Source organism: Peromyscus leucopus, chromosome 3 (genome assembly GCF_004664715.2).
Source record: "Peromyscus leucopus breed LL Stock chromosome 3, UCI_PerLeu_2.1, whole genome shotgun sequence".
Classification (NCBI taxonomy): domain Eukaryota; kingdom Metazoa; phylum Chordata; class Mammalia; order Rodentia; family Cricetidae; genus Peromyscus; species Peromyscus leucopus.
This window is the reverse complement of record NC_051065.1, coordinates 21,426,675-21,453,842: the sequence shown is the minus strand read 5'-3', so window position 1 is coordinate 21,453,842 and position 27,168 is coordinate 21,426,675. Positions and strand designations below refer to the sequence as shown.

The 27,168-nt window shown below is 38.7% G+C and overlaps 1 protein-coding gene across 8 annotated transcripts in view; it reads right to left on the bottom strand.

The window, feature by feature from the left end:
• The window catches only part of Sgce (sarcoglycan epsilon), a 70,797-nt gene that overhangs the window by 6,111 nt on the left and 37,518 nt on the right, over nucleotides 1–27,168 (bottom strand). For 4 of the 8 annotated variants that reach the window (XM_028869801.1, XM_028869805.1, XM_028869799.1 and 1 more), the window contains 5 exons: nucleotides 26,735–26,933; nucleotides 12,611–12,773; nucleotides 9,850–10,061; nucleotides 8,891–8,917; nucleotides 8,021–8,209 (listed from right to left, as the gene is read on the bottom strand). In XM_028869801.1, the coding sequence (XP_028725634.1) occupies nucleotides 8,021–8,209; nucleotides 8,891–8,917; nucleotides 9,850–10,061; nucleotides 12,611–12,773; nucleotides 26,735–26,933 (790 nt within the window). The remainder of the gene's footprint in view (nucleotides 1–8,020; nucleotides 8,210–8,890; nucleotides 8,918–9,849; nucleotides 10,062–12,610; nucleotides 12,774–26,734; nucleotides 26,934–27,168) is intronic. The other 4 variants (XM_028869804.1, XM_028869800.2, XM_028869802.2 and 1 more) reach the window with 1 other exon arrangement.

Here is a 27,168-nt window from a genome sequence, read left to right as displayed (position 1 = left end):
AATAAATAAAAAATAAAAAAAGATGTCCCAGCCAGATGGCAGTTGCACATGCCTTTAATCCCAGCACTCGGGAGGCAGAGGCAGGCAGATTGAAGTCAGCCTGGTCTACAGAGTGAGTTCCACAACAGCCAAGGCTGCATAGAGAAACCCTGTCTCAAAAAAAAAAAAATGTCCTATGTCAACCTTGAGCCTGAACACACATGTGCACATGCACATGCACACACACACACACACACACACACACACACCACAAAGAAGAAAAACATACATAATGATGGAAGTGAACACAGCACCTGCTAGGTAAGTACTGTTTAAAGCTTCTAATGTTTTGTTTGTTTGTTTGTTTGATTTGTTTGTTTGTTTGAACAGGTCCTTACTTGCTTTGTAGATCAGGCTAGCCTCCTACTCACAGACACAGACAGGCCTGCCTCAGTTGAGTGCTGGGATTAAAGAAGCATGCCTAACCTAAACTCCTAATCTCTTCTAAATGCCTTTTAGTGATTAAAAAAAATCAGGTCCCACTTAAAAATGCATTGCTAAGGAAATAACAAAATCCACTCTCACTCAAGTTAAGGAAACTATTTGATAATTTACCCCAATGATTACATCCTCTTTTGCTATTAGGTTTTAGCTGTACTTATGCTCATAGGGTTTAGGGAAATTTTTTTTTTGTTTGTTCTTTCAGAAGTTCATACAATGTATTTATATTGGTTTTGGTCACAAAGGTAGAAAAATTGATTTAGAAACCATGAAGAGATGAGCTGTGCATTTAACAATGGAAAAGCCAAAACCTTTATTACACAAGTCAAAATGCAATTACATGGGCCCTTGGGATGAGCGTGGATGAGCTTCATTGCAGATCCTCAGGCGTAACTGACATGGGTCTGTTCTACATTTGAAACTGCGCTACACTTCCCTACATTCTGTATACACTTCCTCATTCTCCATTAGCTCCAGGCACACCTAGTCTAACAACAAATTAAACCAACAGACTTTGACAAAAATCACAGAGGAAAGAGGGGAAAACCCAGGGTCTGAGTGTTCTGACACACACAGTCAAAGACAGCAATTTCCCATAAGCTGTGGATGAAGGGTACCCTAAATTCAAAGTCAGTGTTTGGAGAAGGCCACCTGTAACTCCACACCCTTGTTGGGCCTCTCAGCACATTCTTCGATGGAATGTTGTTTAAAAACCAGTGGTCAAAGACAATCAATGGCTGTTTTTCCTGAATATTTCCTTCGGCTATACTTCCAAACTTACAATCACAATGGTCTTGGGTGGCTGATGAGAAATTGTTGGTTAAAGAACATATACACTTATAGGAAATTTGGAAAAGGTATATGAAAGAGCCATTTTATAGTTGAATTAGTCTGGGGGTTTCAAACAACCAACACTGAATCTGACTGAATGATGTACATGGTCTCCTGAACCTGCAAATGAAACTTTAGATGACATATATATATATATGTATACCTCCTGTGTGCAAAGAGGTTAAATAACAACAACAAAGTTGAGCTACTTGTGAGCATTCTTACCTGTGTGTGAACATGTAGGAAACTGAGGTGGGGAGTGGGATCTTGGATCAGAGGCCAGCCTGGCCCACCTGGTCTCTATGAGATCACGTGTGCCACCTAGAGTAGGAGGGTGCTCACAAAATCGCTGCGGCAGGAATACTGAATAATATGCCTACAACTGACTCTACTGGAGCTGTGACGAAGACAGAGCAGTGTGGGATGTGGGAACATGTCCATCTTTGCAGAAAACAGACCACTAAAAGCAATTAGACGGGAGAGTGGGGCTGACTTCAAACAGAGAACCTATAATCCTTCAAAGAAAGGACCTTTATAAAGTCATAAGAGTATTTAGAGTAATTAAGTTTTTAATGGACTTATGGAAAGGTTATAATATGTAAACTGTAGCATTATATAGAAAGCTAAGAAAAACTGTAATTCTCTAAATTATTAGCATTAATTATTTCCCAATTTTATTGCCATTAATTACCTGCGTCTAAATAGAAAATTGTGCAAATTAGTCATTGCACAAGCTTCATTCTTTAGGAAAGCAAAGGTAATAATTTGCAAATTAGTAAATAAGTGATTTTGGAGCGAACACAATTATTCATTATTTGTACAATGGTTTCAAGGTAATTCACATCGTTGGCTATCCTGTAGAGTCATTCTATGAGTAAGGTGGATGATTATCAACCGATTATGTTGTTACTTGCTTGAAGACCCAAAAAACAAAGTGACTTACATAAGAGCACAGAATGGAAAGAAAATGGCATTCAGTGTGCAGATGTTTTTTAAAATAATGCTTAGCAAGAAGCAGTAGTTATATTATTTGGGAAATTTGCCTATTATTTCAGAAAAAAAACTTCATTTTCCCCTTTGAAATGACAGACCTACAACTCTTTTTACTGAGAAATCAGGAAGTTTGAAGAGGACAGAAGAGAAGGATACACCAAACCTAGAAACACTGTTGTAGTTTTAAATGTAAAAACCTTCATTTTAATTAAAATCCAGTCTATATTCTATAGGATACATAAAAGAGGGAGACTCCTCCATCCAATTTTTTTCAGTTTTTCCCTTTTGCTTGCTTAAGTCCAGAAGCAAACGCATTATAGCTTTAACCTAACGCAAGAGAAACCAACAGGACCTAGATCCACCCAACAACGAGCCCATCACTTACAGTGTATACTTAAAGAATTAAAAATTTTGTAAATAAATGGCTCTGCAATATCCTCGGCAGCTGATGGTTCTTGTCAATAGGAACACTGTGGCCTTGGTCTATGGGAACAGTCAGGTTCAACTGACAGTTAACTTTCATTAAAACTTAATTTTTTATATGTGGAATTTTACCTTGAAAAGTTGGTTTTCATTAATGCTGAAGAGAAGACAAATGGAAAACACTCAAATAAAAGCTAAAATTAGTTTACTAGCTTTAATTATAAGACTTAATTGCACTCTTAGAGTTGTTGATTTGCAAAAAAAGATTTGAGTAGAGCCTACCTCCTGTTTAAGGGGCACTCAATTATCCTGGATTAGATGTTAGGTTTAGTTCAATGGATAAGGACAATTTTTGCATAGCCAGTTAAAAATGTCACAGGAAAGTGTATGGGGCATTTTCTCATGTTGTCCATTACATAAGGGCTCTCTGGGAAAATGCTTCACCTAGAAAAGGTCAGGGGCTATGGAGCTTGTTACAAAAAGAAAAAGGAAGGAGATCATCCCCCTGAAGGGTAACATAGCTCCTAGACACTTCAAAATACATCAATGTTTCTCTAGAAAACTCAGTATTTGGGATCTTCCAGTCAATGCGCTTCTCAAGGCATAAAACCAGATATTGACTACAGCCCCTAAAGTATTTCATTCCTTTATTTATTTTTAGTTTTTCAAGATTCAGCATTTTTCTCTCTCATTTGGCCACTGTTTTCAAGTCAGTACTAATCGCTCACTTCCCCACAGCATTTCCTTCAAGCAGTTGAAGAATTTGATGAAAAGTCCAAATGTTTAACTGCACCCAAACTTTATAGATAAAATTCAGTCCTATTTCATACTTCCAAACATGCCCTTTGGGGGAACTTAGAAAAAAGTTTGGGTGGAAGAGTGTATGTACCACCTACACTCTAACTGCACCCCGTTAGGATGACCCAAGAGGCTTTGCAATTCTCTAAGCTGTGAAATGGGGATTCTCAGTGATGGTCCTGCTCTTACGATGTGTGCTTCTACCAGCCTCCAAAGCCCTGACTCAGGGCTGAGCTCCACACTGGAAAAGCTCCAAGAGATTCTGAGCACCGTGGTTTGGAGATGGTGTTAGATTGTCTTCAACTTAAGGACATAAAATTCCATGACTCAGAACTTAATCTTGCAGCTATACAGAGTATCTTCTAAAGTTTTGGTTAAGCCTCTAGTTAAACACATCACCTCAATTTCAATGACTCTTTGGGTCAAGGCAATTCACACTTAAGAATTATTTTAAAATTGGATTTGTATTAAGGAAACTGCCAATGGCGGTGGGGGGAGGGCATCAATAGAAATGTATGCATTGAGAGACACAGACAACAAAGGAAGGGTTAGTAAGCCTGACTTAGCTAGTGCTTGTCCTCACTATCAAGGCAATCAGACAGGTCTAAGAAACTGCCCAGAGCAGAGGGCACTAAGGAAACATGGTGACTACTATGCCCTTAAGAAAATGTTGGAAGAGAAAAAGGACATGACTGGAAAACCAGTGAAGTCTAACAAATGTCTGCAGTCTAGGCAATAGCGAAGCACCATTGTTAAGAACCTCACTATGGCCATGGGTGCACACAGTACCACGAGATGCTAATGAGAGCAACTGACTGAAAGTAATGGTAGACTCTCCATTATCTTTGCAACTTCCTTGTACCTCCAAGATCGTTCCAGACTTACATATAGCATGAGTAAATACTTTAGGAAAGATCACATTAAACTGATCTTCCATCTCTATCTACATCACGTGAAGATTTTATCACCTGGTCATACTGTCTCTGCAATTTGAAAAGAAAAAGGAACCGTGTACTAAATGCACCCCTTTTCAAAGCATGTGCCATGCCTCCCATTTCTACTGAGCCTACTGCTTTTCTTCCTCTTTGAATGTCCCTGTGCCTGCAATGGCTCAGAAATACCTTTGAGGTCAATGACCACACACTGTCTGTCGAAAGCAGACATCAGAATTGGTAACTAATCTCCACACTGACCTCATTTATCCTTGTCTGTTGTTGGTGTCTTAAATTTGTCACACACAAATGATCATGCCTATTTATTTATTTTTTTTTACTGGATAATTTATGGTGTTAGTCTGGAGCCCTGTAAAGTATTATGCCAAAAAAAGAAAATATTTCTATGTAAGTAATAACAGTGGCAGCCTTTAGTTACACAGCTGTTGTGAGCACTCTATACCTCTCAAGTGGATTGACTTGTCTAAAATACCAAATTAATTTCTGTGCAGCCTTGAAGGAAAGCTTCGAATGTTCCCAAGTCTCACTTCTAAGTTCATATAAGTGTTTAAAAGCCATCACTTTGCATGACTGTCTCTGCTATCAAATCCAAGGAATAAACATGAAATCCTGTAGCTGATCAAATTCTTTACCAATGGTAAGTTTAGTACTCTCGGATGTGTGAGGCTGAAATGTTAGCCCTTTCACAAAAGGCTAACGAGCAACACGAAGAAGCAGCAGCGTCCAAGCCCACACCTGGCTAGGAGGACCATACGCCTCAATAAATGCCTCATTTTCATCTTTAAAACTCAGCTCCATCCAGAGGACCAAAATATTTATGTGTCTACTTGATACCAAAATAAAGCTTTTTTAAAAAAGCAATGATTTTCAGTTAAAGTGTAAAAGTTGAATTTTTGTAATAAAAAAAGTGTTGATGAATCTAACACAATAAATTCCCTATTATCAGGCATAGTTAGAAAATGAGGTTAATCACATATTCTGGCTTATAGGGAGTTACCATAGAGACCGTGCACATATTATCCATTTCCAAGAATAAAAGACAGATAATATACACTCAACACCGAAGCGACACCGAATGTAATTTAATTTTCCTCTGATGATACAGGCGCACTTGATGATCCCACAGTGCCTCAGAACAATCACTGTGAACATCATCAATTATCTATGGACCCTATTTATATAGAAGTGCTAGTTAATGGAGGTTTTCCATTAGCAGAAATAGGAATAATACAAAGGGTTTCTGGACTTCAAAACACATATATGTTGAAATTGTTGCAAGTTCAGTGTAATAACCTATTGTATTTGCAAAGAGCAGATCAGCATAATGGTAGTCTGGACAGGCTCTGGGAAGGCCTGAGAGAAGCAGACACTTACAAACTAGACAGAAATTTTTATATACTGATATATAAAAAGAATTTATATATCAGTACCAACAGTGTAAAAATTCTGGCACAGGAAAGTCACCATTGTTCCAGGAAATATTTGTTATTCTCAACACACATGACTGGAAGGGGTATCATTAAAAGTGCAGCAGCCTCTCCCTTCTCACTTACACGGCACCAACACTAGGCTAACTGCATGATGTATACCCAAGCTCTCAAACTCACCATAGCAAGTAACTCCTGTTGTAGTCTAAAGTTTTCCATATCGTGACGCCATTACCAGAAACACTCCCAGACCTGTGCTCTCTGGAGAGTTAGCCACTCTGACCGTTCCCCACAGGTTCAAGAAGTATCCAGTGAGACAGCCCAGCAGATAAAGGTACTTGCTACAAAGGCTAATGACCTGCGATAGACTCCTAGGACCCACACAGCGGAAAGAGAGAATCAGCCCCTCAAAGTTGTCCCTAAACACCCCATGAGCACTATGGCATGCAGCCCTCCCCAAAATAATAAATGTAAAAACAAACAAAAATTTTGTTTTCAAGAATATGTAATAACTTCATGTTTTGAAAACTATGAACCCTCTACACAATGTAAGAAACAGTACTTAAGTACCAAATATGATCCTGAGAATGAATAAGATTATTCTCAATTTTCATCTAAAAATTAAATAGATGGATAAGCTGTAAATTATTACAATATTCTTAAAACTACTGATTTTTCTATCTGTCCCTAATTCTAGGAAATGGTGTCTTAGATAAACCTATAACAATAGGCCACTAGCCTTTATAAAGAGAACATGAATGTACATACATTCTCTACATTAAATATTGTGAAGCTTATATATGCACATCACTAATATAATAAATTATTTCTAAAATCCTGAATTCAAATGTATGCAAAGTTTAACCAACGCTGAAGGACTTGAATTAGTCACACACACACACACACACACACACACACACACACACACACACAGCCTTAGCTTATACAACCAACTCTAAGTAGATAGAAATTTAAGGTTAGATTTTCAGTGTTTTGGGTAAATGCATGGAGCCAGGCTGTTTACACTGTTCCATGGGATTACTGTTTGATCTTATTTAGCACATACATTTTACATTATGATAAATAAGCACTTTCAATGGAAAAAAATATTTGTGTTCAGTATGATTCTCTCTCTCTCTCCTCTCTCTCTCTCTCTCTCTCTCTCTCTCTGTATGTGTGAAGAAGTAAGGGACAGAAGGACAGAGAGATTTTTCTGCATATCCATACTATTCACTTTAAAAATAGGAATGAACACAAAAATACAACTGTGGCTTCTAGTTCTTGGGGCATCTCAATTTAACCCATTCTAATATAAGGTAAACAAGGAAAAAAGAGAGCTATATTCTAAGGGAATAAATGACAGATGCACCTAGCACTTCATCTATCAAAATCTACTTTCTAAGCATATAAAATCCCTCACCTTCCTTCCTCACACCTATTCTTTAAGGCACCTCATGGCTTCCTGACCATTGTCTTTGATGTATGAGCGATTTGCTCTAACTGAGCGTATGTTCATCTGGACATGGTGACACATGCCTGTACTTCCAGCACTCAGGAAGCCAAAGCAAAACCAGAAGTTCAAGCCCAGCCTGGGCTACATGAAGCCCTGCCTTAATAATAATAATAATAATAATAATAATAATAATAATAATAATATGTTCAAAGCCAAAATCGGAGCTGCTTCTTTTGATGTACACACACACACACACACACACACACACACACACACACATCTTTTATACGGAAAAAATAGTTTTGATTATAGTTCTGTGGTAGTTAAAAGAAAAATCAAACCCATTGCCTCTTAGGAACAATGTGATGGCCATGCTTTAGTCTATACCTATCTTTTAACAATGAGTTCATTTTAGGACAAACATATGGATTATTATTAGTGTCAATTTCTCACATATTAATGTTGATACATTTTTATTACCAATGAAAAACATCTGGAAAATGATTCTCCTACATTTATGTCAGGTCAAGTCATGATATTTTGGTATGGTGTCCTCCAATAATACATAAACCAAACCAGTAACAGCTAAACGCTATGGTTTTGACAGATCCTAGTAAAACACCCATGCATGCTGACAACTGTGCCTCCACATGGATACTTACTGCTGTGTCTGCATCAGCGGCATGTTGGTGCTGTCGTAGTTGTCTGTGTGCAGGGGAGGGATGATTTCCCCAGTCACAGGGTGAAACACGGGCAGTGTAGACAGGGGCCATGCAATCTCTCTGTTTTTGGACATGTCGCGAAGCTCCTTGGTAGATTTCTGAATAGAACTGTGATGGACAAGTTGGATGCTACATAAAAGAAGAAATAAAACAACACATTTAAAATGATGTATTAGCCTAATGAGTATCAGTTTGAAAAAGACACTTTCTTTAAAAAGAAGACATTATTGCTTTGGAGGTATCCTTCAAACTAGCTCAGAAAAACATACATCTCACACACCTTTATGTAAGTCTCAAGTCAAACTCAGCTACTACGTTAATATTACAGCCCAAGTCATAAACTAGTTACCTATTTATTTCCTATGATTAAGATAAAATCATGATAGCTTTTATATTATTGCTTCCGGTGGGGCAGTATTTATAAATACTCACAGGAGTTTCATTTTATGGAAGGTTATTATTGTAGACTCAGGAAAACGTGTATGAAAGGCCTTGTCACCTGTCCTCTGGTTTATAGAAATGCAAATTGGGAAATCACATGATATCAATGACATGTTAATATTCTGAATCTGAAATAGTTTAGGTTTAATTTTTATCTAGGTTACCTTAGGTTTTTGAGCCCTTTTTAATTTTAGTGTCTGCCCATCCTAAACTTCTCTATTTAGAAAGCAGCTTTCACGTTTGTGAAGTCAACTATGAATGATGGTGAATGAAAAGAAAGCGTGAGACACATGTACGACGGAGCATGATGGGAAACCAAGAAGTGACGGAAACAATGAGAAAGAAAATAACAGGAAAGAAGACACTTACTCTGGGGTTTGCATGTTTCTCTTTTCCCTAGAAACAAAACAAAATTTATGAATTAAATAATAGCATTGATATTTGGAACATTAAGACTATATGCTCATGGGACTTTGTGTGATGGGGAGATGCTGATGCTGTGACTCAAATGCAACCAGGCAGCATTTGCCAGCAGGTTTACAATATTGCTAGAATGAGTACACAGACAGCGATGGAATACTGATGAGAAACACACAGAAAATGGAAAAAATGGAGATTAAGAGTCAAGCTCTTGATTGAAATAAAGTCTATGACATAATGAAATCAGGCTAGATGAAGAATGGAGAATTTGTTACTTGCTGCTTTATGAGTTTTTGAGCCTTTGCTTTGTTACCCTGACTTCCAAGTAATCTCAGGAGATTATCTTAATTGACATAGATGTCCTGAAAGTACTAACTATTCATGAAGGGAAGACTCATTACTCAAATGATACCTTATTTTCATTAATTTACTCCTGGGTTATTTTTTTTAATATATTTTAAACATTTAGATTGTGTCACCCTGTTTGACAGCAGAATGACTTCAAGAAGAATTCTGACCATCACTTTTCATCACACTGACTAAGACAATTTATTTATTTAAATGCAATTACCATCTCAATAGACTCCTGTCTCTGCTCACACAAGATGGCTCACATAACCACGGTGTCCAGTCTCAATTATTCTTGATACTGTTTTTCCATCATGAATTTATATCTAGCCTTAATCATTTCTGAATAAAGTCATTTTGGCCCCTAATTTGGTTTGCTAGACCCACAACTACAATTCATTTTAAAGGGGAAAAGTATTGCTGTTTGACTTGAACCCAATTTCACTTCATTTCCAGTGTGTTTTATGAACTAGATGCAACAACTCTGCTTTTAATGGGATCGTCTATGTCGTTGTCTTAACAGACTTGTCAGGTCGTTACTAGTGTTTGAAAGTACTCACACTCCTTCCCGCCGGCAGCACATGATATAAGCGAGTATTAGGAAGAGCACTAATGCTACCGCCGACGGTACGGCCAGTGTGACGAGGAAATCCGTGTAATAGTCTCTGCTTTTCAAAGAGTCAGAAGGGGGCTTGTACTCCCCACCATCGGGCAAGATCCCCTCACCACGAACCACTTCCTGATAGGTGGACACTTGCTTTGTTTTATCAACCTGATACAAAAGAAAATAAGTACACATCAAATTAATAGCTACAAACAGGAGCTTTTAAGATCCAGACACACCAAAACAGTCTTTGACAAATTACCTTCAAAAGCCAATTAGTTTCCCAATTACTTTACCATCCTGGTGTGTTGTTCTTTATCGGTGCTAGGGAAAGAGCGGATGAAGGCAGTAAAGGCTTTATCGGAGTCTATTTGTCCTAGCCTTCTTGCAACACAAACACATACACACGTGCAGCCATGAGATGTGTGTGCATGTATCTGCATGTTTACTGCACAGCAGAAGGCCTTAAGACCACTAAAAATAAGTTTCTTGTGATCAGCTTCTAGTGCAAATGTTAACAAACTGGCCGATAAACCAGTACACGGGGATGGTTTGTAAGGTTACTGGAGTAGGAAAAAGAAAAGACAATTTCCAGGGTACTACTCAATCTTTCTTCTATTTGGCTGACATTAATTTTAGTAAAAAGAGCAGAAGACAGCCCCCTCCAACGGTGCAGCACTACTACATTCTATTCCAGATCACAGCGTGCATGCACTCGGCCGGCCGGCGGCATGGTCGCTCATCTTGTATTTACTGATCTGCCTTCATTGTGCTACGTTTAATTCTACTGGGGTTTTTATTGAAGGGCATTAAAAAGGTAGCCACGTGAAATCTGTTTCATTTGGTGATTAAAAAAAAAGGTTGGGAGAATTATTTTCGGCTTTATTCAGCATCCTCTGCTGGAAAACTGAGCTTGGTTTTCTGTCACGCCAGCCAAGCCTTTAGTACCTGCAGAGGAATCGGCACACAGCCTTCTTCCAAACAATAACTAAATAACTCAATTTCCTGGCTTTTTATTCTTGCTATTAGGAAACTGGTTGTCCAACATAATCTTATGCTTTTTTTTTAAATTAGGTCCTGCTTTTACCATTCAAAAATATTTTTTATGGTTGTTGTAAGACTGTGTTATTTATGTTTATCTTTATTTTATTTTATTTTTAGGCAGAATGTAGTTTCAGCTGGCCTGGAGCTCCTATATAGGACAGGCTGGCCTCAAACTCACAGAGTGCTGGGATGACAGACATGCGCCACCACACCCAGCCCAGTAACTCCTTCACTGCAGCCTCCTTAAATACTAAGAATTGTCAAGAAATATTTTTGTGGAATGACATGGCACAGAAGTAAATATATACATGTAAAATTAAGATGAAAATTCCCAAACTTTCCAGTTATAAAAGCCTTGCCCTCAAAACTTTCAAAAGGGAAATGATTTTTAACTTCTGGAAGGTGGACAGTGCTGCTAAACATAAATTCACGTAAGAGCACAGCCCCGAAGAGAATGCGGCTGGCAGGGCCTGCTGTCTCCTGGTTGGTGAGAGAGGAGTGTGTGGCAGGCATGGTCCCAGCTGCTCCCTCACAGCCTCAGATGATTAGCACCATGACTGAATTATTGCGCTCTGCAGTGCTAATATTTACCCAAGATTGTACATAAACCACAGTTTAAAAGAAAAGTAATTTTATGTGATTTAGGAAGGCAAAGAAAGGGTATAATTTTTCCAAGATACAAAAGACAGGAGAAAAAGCACACAGGGCAAAAAGCCACAGGGAATGCCGAGCACCGCAACTACGTGAGTAATGTGTTCTCTGGCCGGCACGGGGCCAGGAGGCCGCCTGCAGTCGCCTCCCTAAGACATGAGATGACAGTTGTGTTTATGTGTCAGCAGCTTTGTTCAGACGTCAGTTTTAAACTTAGATCGAAATCACTCGCCATCAATCATAAAAAGTGACAGAAGTTAAACCTAAAGGTCACCAAAGAATTAAAGGTCACAGAGAATTAAAGAATCTCAGTAAGCCCAAAATATTGCATAGAGATACAAAGAAGACAGGCACTGTGGATAAACAGGAATATTATACATCTCTTACACATAAGCGTGTCAGACCACTTACATATTTTAGCATTCAAATTCAAAACATGTTTGCAACTCTCATAGAACAAATTTAATCAATAAAAAAAACTTAAGGTAGTTAAAAAAAAAAACCAAACAAACTTCGAATGTTGATACATTTATTTTTAAGGCTGTGGGCAAAATACTGTCTTCCCTCGGAAACACTCCTGTCTGCTGAGCTCTGTCACCTGAGTTTGTAGAAGCCTGGGTCACAGCAGAACACAGCTTCACCTGCACTCTTTTCTGTAATCCTTTCCCTCACAGGGAGCCGGGGCGGCGCATTCCACTCACCCCACACCGGCGTCCCAGTGTATGCTGAGTTCACAGCCTCCTGCTTGTCCAAGAGCTTCCTCTGGACCACCCACGAGCTAATTCAGCCTCAGCAACTAATCAAGTGGGGAGTACAAAGGTGGTGGGACTCTTTCTTAAGTGGATGTACCATCATCTAATTTACCAAATCCTTAAAAACAAGGAAGTCCACACAGTTGACAAAGAAAACCGAGGATTTAATCCCAACAGCAGTTCAGGTTCTAGTCAGATGTTATGTCCAGACACAAGACTCCTAATTACATTTGCAAAATCAAAATTTAAAAAAAGAAAAAAAAAACTCACCAGTGAAATTTTGCACCAGTCAATGTAAAATTGAGTTCGAAACTTTTTATCGCATGTAATCACAGGCTCCATTTCTTGACTGCATCTCAACTGATTCTGTGGATTTTCAACTTCTCGTAAACAAGAAGAAAATGCAACATCGGCACCAACCATGACATACACGCTGCAAAAATGTGAAACTCTCAAGTTATCCTTTAAGAAAATTGAAAACACTGAAAAACAAACAAAAAACAATTTACCCCTGAAAACAAGACTTATCCTTTTGAATTGAGGGATTAACCAGAACCATCTCTGAGGTGGGAGTTAGGCTTTCAAAGCAGCAGTTCATGGAGGGCCTCCTGCTGTCCATTCCTTTATTCAACCATTATTTACTGAGTGCTTAGGTGTACCCAGGACCCTTTCCATCCTATGTGAATGTCTAGAAGTTATATTTCATCCTTTTTATTGCATTCAAACCAGCTACGTGCTATATACCCTGATTATTATATTTGGTTGACTACTTACAGATAAATTTGTTAAGAAAATAACCCTATCACTAAAATAATAGTTGTAAGTAATGGCTCTTCATTTGATTTCATCATAATGCAATTATGACATTACCCCTGTGAGCAGCCACGCTCTCTTTTGACTTCATTATTCAACTGGACATTTCTGTCAGTGTTTTGAGCACACAGACCCCTCTGCTAAGAAGTTCACCTAAGAGAAAACTGTTGTTTGGGCACCAGAGGAGGCAAACATATTTTCTTGAAGAATGCCCTTAGAATTATGGGGAAAAAAGTCCACTGAATTGAGAAAGAGGATTTTCATAATGAAACAGCCACAGAGGCAGCTGTGGCAGGGACAGTCTCAGACAGGGATCTTATCAACTTTCCAGAGAAAAGGAGAAAACAGAAAAGATTCGCTAAAGGACTATAACTTCTTTTCTTAAAGATAAGAATTAGCTACTTATAAAATCTGATAAGGCTATCAAGGCTCCAGCTGTTTTTTGGGGGGAAAAAAAACCTGATCTCAAGACTCATAAAGTCCAAGAAAGCTAAAAAAGAAAATTTTGAGTAAACAAAACAAATTTGGAAGAGGAACAGTGAAGGTTTGCAAATGTACTCAAAGCTACAACATAAAGATATAGTGTGTACTACATGGAGTTAGACATACAAATCAATAAAATAGAACCCAAAATCTAGAAATCAACTCTCTTATTTAGTAAATCTTGTAAATGTTGTTACAAGAAAGTCTGATGGAAGCTGAATAATATTTACAATAAATGGTCTTAGAACAATTAGGTATCCACATGAAAATGAAGAAAATTTTAAGTTTCATCACCACAATCTCATGCCATAAAAACCAAGTTAACTCAAAACTGATCAAAAAAGACTTCTGGTTTTGGTCTAGCTAGCACAGGAGGTTGCAATCACCACCATATTCTACCATTAAAACAAACAAACAAACAAACTGGAAAAAAAGAACAATTTTTAGGCCCACAAGATAAATAAGGCCATAGAGAAAACTGATGCTCTGGGACTTGGAGAGACCAACAGATGACTACAGAGAATCAAAACCTCCTGGAAAAGAAGTTTGCGAGCCCGAGGGGCCTGTGAGGTGGTGGAGGAGGAAAGCTGAGCTGCAGTTACAGAGCTGCTGCAGGGTCAGTGTAGAGAAACCGGAGAGTCACCAACTCCAGGGCAGTCTGGTCATCAAGGACCCCACATTTATGTGCGCTCTCACTAGCAGACCTGGGTCCACGTCTTCGGGAAACACAATGTGTTTGTTTGTGCTGTTGGCAAAAAAGAGAGAACGGAACAATTCTGTTCTGAAAAAGGTCTGCCTTCAGGAGAAACAGTGCAGAGTCTCAACCGCTGGGACTAATGGAGGAGCCCAGCAGACCCGAGAGGGGGAAACGCTCAATTCCACCGCTGTGGCGACCACTCAACCCCACAATGCTCTCAGCTCCCAGGCACAGGCTCACTTAAAACTGAGACCGATTGCCAAAGCTGGAGAAACCTCTTCTAGTCCCACATCTTAACGACCTCTTAACTTACAGCAGTTCCTTTTACTCAGCATCAGTCCAAACATCACAGCTTGAAAAAAAAACGAACAGAGTCAGAACCAGACCCAGCAACACTGGTCTACATAATGTGAGTTAAACAAACAAACAAACAATAACAAAAAAAAAAAACCCTCAAAGAACAATCTTACAATATTTTGAGATAACTATAAAGAATGTCATAATTTTTCCAAATTTGGGGGGCTATAGCCAAGGCAGTCAGTTCTTAGAGGGAAATGTATAGCATTGAATGCATATATTAGAAAAGAGAAAGATTTAAAATTAGTCACGTAAACTTCCATTTTAGGAAACAAAAGCAAAACAAAACAAGTAGGCAAATTAAATCTGAAGTACACAAATAAAAAGCAACAATAAAAATCAGAGAAGAAATGAATGCGTTGGAAACAAGACTGAAGAGGAAAATCAAAAGGAAATTCTTTTAAAAAATGATAAACAGGCAAATGGGGGTATACAAGTGGTTCATATCAAAAATAAATAGTACACATTACAAGAGAGTTCATGGCACGATAAATCAAGGGATACCACGATCATCTCCATACGTAAAATCCGATTGTGCACATGAGTAATTATGGGGAGATCCGTCTCACCTAACTAGGAAAAAGGGAACAAGTGGGGGAGACCACCCCCCCCCACGGAAAGTCATCAGGAACCAGCCCTCAGTGTGGGGACAGCAGACCCACACACTGCAGTCAGACTTCCCCACACTTTTAAGGGAATAATGCTAGTTTCCTGCAATGTCATTCAGAATACAAAAGCCAAGAGAGCATTTTCTAGATGGTGCCAATAATCTAGCACTTGCGAGGCAGAGGCAGGGGAACCAGAAGTCTGAGGCTAGTCTCACTCACCACCCAGTAAGTTTCAGAGTATATATAAAAACCCAAACAAAATGAAGAAAAAAAAAAACCCAGCAAATTGAATCTAACAATGTATAAATAAAATTATAAAAGGTGGCCATGTAGAATTTATCCCAGCTATGAAAATAAATTAAAAATAAATTAATTTATCACATCAGTGAATTGCACAGAGAATTATCTTATTAATAGATTAAGAAATATCATTTAGCAAAATCAAACATTCATGAATGATAAAAGAATGGAGGGAACTTCCTAATCTCAATATGGATCATGTTTTTTGTTTGTTTTTGTTTTGTTTTGTTTTAACTTTGAAAGTGTTTTTTTCTTTATTAAGAAATTTTCTACTCACTCTACATACCACCCACAGATACCACCTCCTCCCATCTCCCAGCCCTCCCTCCCAAGCCACCCCACATCCCCACATCCCCCAAATCAAGGTCTCCCATGGGGGGTCAGTAGAGCCCGGTACACTGAGCCTAGGCAGGTCCAAGCCCCTTCCCACTGCACCAAGGCTGTGTAAGGCATCACACCACAGGCACAGGATTCCCAAAAGCCTGCCCATGCACCAGGGATAGATCCCGGTCCCCCTGCCTGGGTGTTCACCAAACAGTTCGAGCCAAACAACCATCTTCTGTATCCAGAGGGCCTAGCTCTCAGGAACCCATAAAGATGACACCACCTTGGACTGCTGGCAGTGGTCCAGAGGGTGCCTGGACTGGTCTACTCTGGTGACCAGTTTAGCGAATACCCTAACTATCATCATAGAGCCTTTGTCCAGTGACTGATGGAGGCAGATGCAGAGATCCAAGGCCAGGTACCAGGCTGAGCTCTGGGAATCCAATCTATGAGAGAGAGGAGGGATTCTGCAGGCGAGGGGCATCAAGATCATGATGGGAAGAAGTGCAGAGATGACCGGCTACACTATTGGAGGCCCATGAACTGTAGACTAGTGGATCATCTTTTAGAATCAAAACCAGCTAACGATGAATAGAAAAAAAATACTCAAAGATTTCCCATGTCAATACTGTACTGGAAGTTCTAACTAAAGTAGTCAAAGAGGAAAAAGAAATACAAGGTATGCTGATTTGGAAGAAATAAAAACATCTGTTCACAGATTACAAGATCCAAAATAATGCACAAATGCCTCTAAGAACATTCATTACAGTAAGTTTACAGAATACAGCAGAACACACAGGCAAATGCACCGAAAATTGTTTTCCTACGAACCAGCACAGATGGATCTTGAAACAAAAGCACATCCCCTTGACATTAGAACCTAACAAAAATAAACTAAACAAATCTTTAAAAGTACATTCAAACTATATACGAGAAAAACAAAACCTGATGAAAGAAATAAGAAAACAAAATTAATGGAGAGCAATTTTGTTTACCAATAGGAAGACTCAGTATTGTGAAAATGATAGTTCTTTCCAAATTAATTCATAATCTCAACGAAATGCCAATCAAAAGCCCAGTGATTTGTTTTGTGAATAGTGACAAACTGGTTGCTTCTAAATCTTACAGAGAAACAAAAGACTCGGAACATCAAACATAATATTGAAACAGAAGAGCAAAGGTAGAGAGGACTGAACTAACCCACCCCAAGACTTCCAGTGAAGCAAAGCAATCAAAACAATGTAGTTGTAGTGAAGGGCCAGACAAGGAAGTGGAGCCAAGGAGAGCCTAAGAAGAGGCCTCTGTAAGCTACCTAGAGAAGACCTAGAGAAGACCTAGAGAAGACCTAGAGAAGACTTAGAGAAGACCTAGAGAAGACCTAGGGAAGACCTAGGGAAGACCTAGAGAAGACCTAGGGAAGACCTAGAGAAGACCTAGAGAAGACCTGTCTAACGTATAGTTCACTGACCTGTAATGAGGAACACATACGCTAACATCAGTCTTCTCAACAGATGGTGCTGGAACAGTCATGTATACATTTAAAAAAAAAACTACAATTGAGTCTTCATATATACCTTGTAATTGTCACAAGTGTTACCTCCAAATCAGTCACAAACCTAAGTACAAACTGCAAAACTACACAATTCTAAGAAAGTAACACGGAGAAACACTAGATGACTTTCTAGAACAAGACACTAAGGGTATAATTCATGAAATAAAGGAATTGATAAAATAAACAAATTTAAATTTTCTCCCCTAGTAAACAAACTTTCAAGGAAACTGTCCAGAGCCTGGGTGGAAACATCTGTTGACCTCTTATGTCATAAAAGCTGCTATCAAACATAAACCAATAAAATGAAACTGACTTAAAGGTTTCCCAGGGTTGGGGGAGATGGCTCACTTGGCAGAGTGTTTGCCTAGCATGTACAAAATCCTGGGTTCAGTCTCTAGCACCTTATAAACCGGGCATGGCAGTATACATCTGTAATCCTGCAATCCAGGCAGTGAAGACGAGAGGATCAGAAATCCAAAACCATTCCCAGCTAATGAGTGCAAGACCAGTTTGAGACTGTCTCAAAAAAATTTTTTTAAGTAAATAAATAAAATTAATTTCAAAAGAAGAAAAACCTTAATAGATAATTTAGCAAGGAAAATATACAGAGAGCAAATAAATATGAAAGGTGTCCCATATCACATATTATTAGGGAAAAACTGACTACAGCAGCATTGAGAGACCAGAAATAAACTCTGGAACACAAGGAGAAGCTGGAACTTTGCTGAATGAAGTAACACAATGTGGTACAGCCAATGTGAAGACAGCCTGACATTTTCTTACAACATTAATAAGCATATTTTACCTAATGGCCCAGCTACTAACAAAAGGATCCAGCACTTAGACCTACACAAAACACTTTTTAAATAAAGAATAAAGAATCTTTATTTATAATTGCCAAGGACAGAAGCAATCTGTATATCTTTCAGTGGGAGGAATGGTTAACTATGGTACATCCAGAAAAATGAAATATTATTCAGCACACACACACACACACACACACACACACACAAAGGAATGAGCTATTAAGCAAAAGAAACTTAAGTGCATGTTACTAAATGAAAGAATATAAAAAGGGTACACGCAGTACTAGACCAACTATATGAACTGTATGGCATTCCAGATAATGAAAACTCTGGGGAGACTAAAAAGGTAGCTGCTAGAGGGCAGAGACAAAAGAAAGATGAAGAGGGGAACACAGATGATTTTCAGGGCAGTGAAACCACACAGTGTGATATGCTATAAAGTGTATAGACGCCATATGCAATTTGTCCAAACCTATACAATGTACACCACCAACAATGAACCTCCATGGAAGCAATGGACTGTGGCTGATGGTACATCAGTCCTGTCCATCAACAGTAACAACTCGACCACTTTGGCAAAAGATGATGATAACTGGAGAAGCTACAGGTGTGGGAACAATGGCATACACAGCATCTCTGTCCTTTCTCTTTGTTTCTATGAAGTTAAAAATTCTCTAGAAGTAGTTTATTTAAAAAGGCATACGGTGACTTAAATGCAAGAATTACAGCTATTAACCCTAAGAAGAAAATAGGAATAAATCCTTGTGGCCTTGGATTCGGCAATGGTTTTTTTAGCTTTGACATCAAAAGCTCCAGCAGTGACAGCAAAAACTAGATAAGCTGAGCTTTATCAAAATTAAAACATTTCATGCTTCAAAGAGCAACAACAAGAAAGTCAAGATAAGTTACAAAGGGGGGTATTTACAAATTGCATGTCTGATAAGTCACTTACATCCAGAGTATGTAAAGGAATCTCACATCTTAAAAAGACAAATAACCCAGTTAAAAAATGGTCAAGGATCTGAAGAGCCATATCTTCAAAGAAAATTTGAAAAAGAATTGTTTTGTTGCATTGCACGTAAAAAGTATATGGAAAGAGACTCAACATCATTGGCCCCTAGTGAGAGAGACATCAAATCCACAAGGAGATACCACTTAATTCCTGCTAAAATGATGATAATCAGAAAGCAAGATGAAAGCTGGTGCTAGGAAGAATGCAGAAGGATCAAATCCCTCCTAGTCTGCTGCTGGGAATGTGAGCTGGCTCAAGGCTTCGGAAGACAGCTCAACAGTTCCTCCAAAGGTTACAGACAGGGGCACCAGATGACGCAGGAATTCTAGTCCCATGGACATGCCTAGGAGAAATGAAAGCAGATCTCTGTGCAAAATGTATAGCTGGATTTCACAGCAGTAGTATTTCTAATAGTAAAAATGTGAAAATAATCCAAAGGCTTGTCAACTTATGAGCAAACAAATGACCACAGCCGCAGAATATTGTCTTACTCACTAATAAGACACAACGAAATATTTTTCTACAATGGATAAAACTTGGAACCAATATATTAAATAATGAAAAAGCCAACCACAACAACCACATACTGCACCATTTCATTTATGTGGAATGCACAAGGAAAGGTAAATGCAAAGAAATAGCCAAGTAAACTATAGAGTTTGTCAAGAACTAAGGCTGTTGGTGGTGACTACTGATGCGGACAGGGGCGGGAGTGGAGAACTCCAAGATGGTAAAATTTACCTCAAGTTTATGTAATGGTCATCCATTCTGAGTGGGTTAACTGTGTGATATGTGAATTCTACCTTAATAAAGATGTTATTTACTTAATTTCTGAGACAGATAGGATCTCATTGTTATAATCTGGACTTACTATAAACCCACTATGTGGCCCAGATTGGCTAAAAACTCACAGCAATCCTCCTGCCTCAACCACCCAAGTAGCAAGGTTATAGACATGAGCCACCACTCCTGGCTTAATGCTATTGTATTTTAATGTGAAATAAACCAAAACATGATATAAAAATTCAAAACTGTGTCAATGAAAGCATGATGTCACGGCCACATATGAGATGACAACTGTCTGCCATATGGCTGTACAAATCTATTTTTTTATATCAATTTTCATTAGGACTGAAGTTTCACAGAAGAGACAAGTTAAAAACACCAACTATATGCCTTTGGGGGAATAAAGAATAAAGAATGCACTGAGTTAAAGATCAAAGGAAAATTTAGAACAAAAGTAGATGTAAGAAATCACTGGAAAAGTCAAGTGTTCTGTGATATATTATGTTTATGAATCACTGCCTTCCTGCTTCACACAAACCAATCTCCATCCCCTTATTAACTGCCTGCCCAACACCGTACATTTTTTCTTGATAACTGCAAAGTATTTTCATAAACAGAGACAAATGGATGTGTTTCTCACAACTGCTAAGAGCCATCTTGCTCAAACATGACAGTGATTTGCATTTACAATTAGTAAGATTTTAGATTAATTCAGCTGAAGTTAATATAAATAAGCATAAAAAGTTTTGGTACTTTGAAATGTGTTTTTCTCTTAAATTATAAAAGCAATATAAAAACATTATAGAAAACTTGGAATATAAAAAAGAACTCATTTATATTACCATGATAACTATTTTCATTTTCCAATGTACCTTGCAGAATATTTTTCAAATGCATATATTTTAACCTAATTGCAATCATCTCTAAAATTTAATTTTGTATCCTGTTTCTGCACTTAATGTGTCATGAGCATTTTCCATATTGTAGTCTTTGTAATTATGGTTTTATGGCAATGTAATTTTTTAAGTGCACATGATTTATTCAGCAATTATTTCAGAGTTGGACATGCAGTTGCTTCTAATTTTTTGATGTTATAAATAAGATCGTAAAGCCTATCTCTGTGTATTTTTCTTACTGTTGCTGTCTTAAAAGACATGCCTAGAAGTGGAAACATTTTTATGGCAGTTGCCACTGTGCCAAGTTACTTTCATCTCTACTAGGACGATCCATAAACTCCTCAAACTTGATATGTTCTGAACTGAGCTCATCTTGACCCCACCCCACCTCCACCTGTTCCTCCTTCTATCTCCTTCTCCTTGTGATTGGCAACCCCAGATGCTCAAGTCATGAACTCCAGCGCCATCATCTTTGACTCGGCTCCTTCTCTCACAGCTCAATCCATCATCAGTTGCTGACAGTTGCCCTGAAATAACTCGCAAACACAAGTGTCACTTGGTCCCATCTCACTGATACCATTTTAGTTTGAGCCACACACACCCTACATGGGGGCAAAGCAATAGCCCTGTAAATGTTCTTAAACCTGATCTTTGCCATTGTCCTCTGCAAGCCTACTTGCTCAGTGAATAACTGAGCAGATGGAAAGCATTTATCAGTTAAAAACACAAACAGAATACAAATGCCATGATGAGTAGTCATAGACAGTAAGTAGACTTGTCTCCTAGGTCAAAAGGTGTATTTGTTGCTTCTTTTGTAAAATAAGCAACTTTGGACACATTGGCTCTTTCTAATATATAATCTTATATGAGACCATACTTAATACCAACTCAATGCTGTACATGAAAAAATTATGTCTCTCATGACGTTTTCATTTTAGGTATCTTTTGGATATATATTAAAAAATTCTTATCAATTAAAATAAAGATAATTGTTATCTTGAACCCAACCATATGTTTTCAAATGTGTCTAAACAGTTGAGATGGGCACATATTGTCAGGACAAAGCTCTAGGTCAGTAGTTTTCAATCTCCCTAACGCTGCAACCCTTTTAATACAGTGCCTCATGTTGTGGTGACCCCCAATCATAAAACTATTCCACTGTTACTCCACAACTGTGATTTTGCTAGTGTTATGAATCATAATGAAAATATCTGATATGCAGGACATCTGATACGCGTGACCCCAATGGGGGTCATGACTCACAGGTTGAGAACCGCTACTCTAGATGACTATAAAATATTATGCTTCAAAATGCCAGGAGCTTTTGTACTCTGGATAAAACTCCTTATAAACAGTTTTATTACAATTTTGAACACCTCAATTTCCCTTGAGTAGAACGTGCTTGTTGAGGCATTTAAACATTTGATGTGAGGAATCAACAAACAGGAAAATAACTGTATTCAAAACAGCAAGACAGTGATTACGATAAATACATATTTTCCATAATTGTCCTACTCATGGGATACATTTGACTCCTGATCTTGTGCCCAGAAGAAACACAAACCAACTTGAGAATATATCCATGCATGTTACATGTCACCCAGGAATGTGAGCTCCCCAGAGAGGCAGCACCATCTTCTGAGGTGCCTCTCAACCCACTTCTTCTGTATGCAATTTCAATTAACTAAAAAAAAGATGTAAAATTAAAGATTTATAAAACTGTTTATAAGATATACAACCAAATGACTAAGTAAAGCCCAGAAATCAAAATTATAAAGGGATTAATAATTGTATTTTAATCTAGAGCTTTGAGTTTGTAGTGAACTTCCTCATATTAAAAATAGAAAAAGAAAAAAACAGTTAAAAATATATTACCTTCTTAATAATAAAAAGAAGGGTATAGTTACTTCTCAGAGACCTGAAGACAAGATTATTGTAACTTCTGTGAGAATTGGTATAAATTAAAGGGAGGCTGAGGGAGGAGTAGAGATGCTGTGTGGATTTACGATGGCCCACGTTTCATGGATGATGCCCTTGAGCCATCTAAAATCTGCACATCTATAAACACTCCTTCATTCTGTCTCATTTTACTCTACACTGTATGTGATAAGCCTAACACAGAAGCTTTCCTATCAGCCATTTTCTGCAAAGATCCCTTTGCTTCAGGATAATACCCACCCAACTTCCATAGACTATAATGCCTTTCATGGTTCAGCCTTTGGAAGCTTCATAATTATCACAATGTTGGGGAAGTACAGACATGTGAAATCCTGGGGCTCACTGTCCACCCAGCCCAGTCTAATCAGCAAGCCTCATGCCAGTGTGACCCAGTCTCAAAGGAAGAAGGTGAACGGCTCCTAAGGAATGACCACCTTTGGCTCACACACTCTTTCTCTTTCTCTCTCTCTGAGAAGGGAAAAGATGAGGATAATTTCTGAGCTGAGCACCCTGGCCCAGCATCATGACTTTCCATTACCACAGTATCTGGCAGCCACTGACTTACATTCTCCTCCTCACTTCTCACTGAGGCTTCTGACATAGGCAAAACCCAGCCAGTTAGAAAGAGTATTTTATGAAATGATCCAGAAAATAAATGAAGACAGTTTCTCTGCCACTGATTGAGGCTAGATCTGCACGCTTTGGTCACCAGAGGAAATAGGTTTGACAATCTCTTATGAAAAGTGAGTCTATTCTTTAATCCTCACACCCCATCATTCCCTTCATAGTCACCATTTACACCACATCACTCACCCGGGGTTGGCAGCTACCATATGCCTAGCCTGAAATACGACCCTGCTCTTCTTCCCCCAGCTTTAGCCCAGGCTAAATACATCTAGGAGTCCTCAGCCTTTGGCTCTATGTCAGGAGCAAAAGCAACACCAAATCCATGCACAGAGGCTTTGGGGTTATGAATCTGGCAAGTGAAAATGATTCTTTTCAGAGGGCTCAGCCTTCCTTTGCAGAAGCTTACTCACTTTGAAGTAAATCTTTATAATTGTTTTCTGTTTGATTTAGAAGAAGTCTGAAAGCTGTCAGCAGGGTCCTGTAGAGCTGCGAAGATGCTCATCATGAAGGATGAGCTAGGATGATGCTGCAGAAGGGGCCCTGCTGCCTGGGATTTAATGGCACCTCTGGCCACAGATGGGCATAAAAGGGTCTACTACTAAGAGCCACTCTAGGTCCCCTGTTGGTGATGCCATACCAAGCAGAGAAAACACAAATGTCGTTAGTAGATTGTGGGTGCCATGAGTTTAAAAAAAAAAAGGTAATTTCATGAAGATCTTTATTTTTTTCCTCTAAATCTTGGAGCACAATTTATATTAAGTATTAAGAGAACACATTTATTAGTTTCTTAATTACTATTATGAATGCATACACATTATTTTAAAATAAGATTATAGAAAAGCAATATCTGAAATTCTTTGGCCATATCTACCCTTCCTTGTTTATATTTTCAATATTTCATTTTACATATATTTAGAGTGCATGACTTTTTAAATGCAAAGGCAAAAATATATTAAATGAATTACATATATACACTATGTATCATTTTAGAATGTATTAAGTGAATTACATATGCACTGCATACATCATTTAAAAGAGTATTAAGTGAAATATATATACACACTCTATATATCAATAAAGAGAAAGAAAGGCATAGAGCTGAGAAAAGTGTGGAATTTACTTATCCTCATATGGCAATGTGGGTAAAGAAACTTTTGTTATCTTAACTTTATATAACAACTAAAGAAAATATACAAATCATTCCTAGGGACACACTTTTCTCCTGCAACTGTAACTCAAGTAGGGTCTTATTTCACTGGGCCTTCCATGGAGACTCTAGAGGGACAGAGCTGGCATCAGGCACAATTTATAGAAACACTATTTTAAAAGACTTCTCCTATGCATACTTTGCAAAGGTTAAGGCTTAACATTAAATTAAAGCTCATGGAAAGCATTTCAAGTTGGGCAGGGATCTGAGACAAGAGTCTAAATAAGTGCCACAGGGCGGGCTCTCTTAAATAGCTGACAGTGGATCTTGCCTTCAAGCAGGTGTTGCGGGTCAGTTAGCTAATGACTCTCAACAAGGACTTGGAGGGCCAAAATTCTGTTCTTAATTTAGAGTCACATGCTCAGGCCCAGCTCAAAACCTCAAAATCTCTAGAGGGTACCAGAGGCCACTAACCTATTATCTACATTTTAAATAATACTTAACCAATCATTCTCAAGATCAGCACAGTTGGAAAGCTCTGCTTTGGGTTGGTGTCTGGTTTAGAGAGTGGCTTATTCAACCATTAGTTCAGTTCACATCTGAAAATCAGGGTCTGCACTACCGACTGGAGGAGGTGTAAGTCAGAGGAAGTATGGCCATTGGTACCTGGAGGCTCATGCTGTTGCTTCCGAACTCTTTCTGGCTGTTGTTTTAACAACCATCTTGGAACACATTAAGGGAACTGCTGAAAAAGGGGTGAGTTGGGAGAGTGTTTTCAGGGGGGCTCCCCCGCTCAACTTGTTCCACAGTTATGCTTTTTAATTTACTCACTGGGAAAGAGATCCACATTGGAACTCCACAGTGAAAAGTTAAGCTCCAGAGTTACGTTTCATATAAAAAGCCAACCAGCACTCGAGAAGAGATAAGCCCGCCATTTTCCTCAGAGCACTTCTATGTGTGCTTGACTGACTTCAAAATCCAGGGCTATAACATTCAAGATAAAACTTAATTCTGAAATTTTAAGCTGCACTTCACAGACCACCGCTTCCCCCACCCTGCTCCTGCCTACCCTCTCAGACTTCATTTATGTGTATTTGTGAGCTTTTCTGTTATTTCCAAACAAGTCCTCCATTAAGCTGCCCTGAAATCTGATTCTTCTGAATCCAGTTATCCTAGTTAATTCTAGATAGGGCCCGCATAGAAGTGTTACCAGCATTATGGGAGAAGGGAGAGTTGGAGGGGGATATGTTGTGCAAACTGATTTATTCCACGTACTGCACTTTCATAGGATTGAGTGAGAAGCAATTCTCCATCGACCTACAGATAAGGAGTTTAAAGATGGAAGTTGGGTGTGATATCGAAACTGATGCTTTCAACGGACCCAACAGGAGTGTTTTTACTCACACAGGTCACACTCTGTACTGCTTAAGAGCTGACATATGCATCTCAAATGCACTGTCTCATTTAATCCCTGTAAGAACCTTGAGAGAGAATGTCATCCCCACAGGAACAGAAAAGGAAGTTGAGGCACAGAGGGGTTCCACATTTGTGCAATGTCACCCAGCTTGTGAGTGACAAGGCCAAACTTTTGGCTCTAGTGTCACAGGAATGGATTTCAAATCCACTTCAGCCATCAGCCACCAACACATGGTGGAAAGAATGTGAAAGGCGAAGAAATAGTTTCCTAGAATAAAGCTCCAGCAGGCGGTGAGTCCTCCAGCTGAGAACTGGGCATCAATTTCCTTTGAAATGCACGGCCCTAAAATAATCAGCTTGTCTCTGAAGGTACAAAAGGCTTAGTGCTATAATTTATGATGTCCATCCTGATCTACAATTAGATTCACAGGACCTGGGCACTGTGATTGAAGGAACCATTGATACTATCTCTTTGTCAATATAGAAAATTGCTTATATGTCCATATCTTCATAATATCTATTTCTTATTAAAAAGAAAAATGCAATAGACTATCTTCCATCTATAATAAGTTTGATAAAGTCACCATACTTAAAAATCCACATTTAAGGCAACGAGATCAAAGTTCTCTTACCCCTCCTTCATGTCATTAATCGGAAGCGGCACCCTGCCACCTCTGTCTAGGGCCGACGTGATGTTTATAGCGTTGAGGCGCTCCGGTTGCCACACATTTTTTACAGCCCCGAGAAAGTCTCCAAGAACCTCACTGGCCAACATTTCTTCCACATTCATATTTTTGATGAAGAATTCTGCTTGATAAGGCAACGGGAACTCTAGTGTTGATGAAAAGGGATATGCATATCTTTAATGAAGCAATCTCTTAAATTAAAAGAGCAATTTGAGCTTTGTGGAGTTCTGGTATAGACCTGGCAGCAGATAGCAATACAGAGCAGTCAATTCTCCATCTGAATGGGTTCAGATGCTTAGAGTAAACAAACTGTGACCCCAAACTGTTCTTAAAAATATGTCTGACTGGAGGGCAGTGGTAGAGCACTCAGGAGGCAGAGC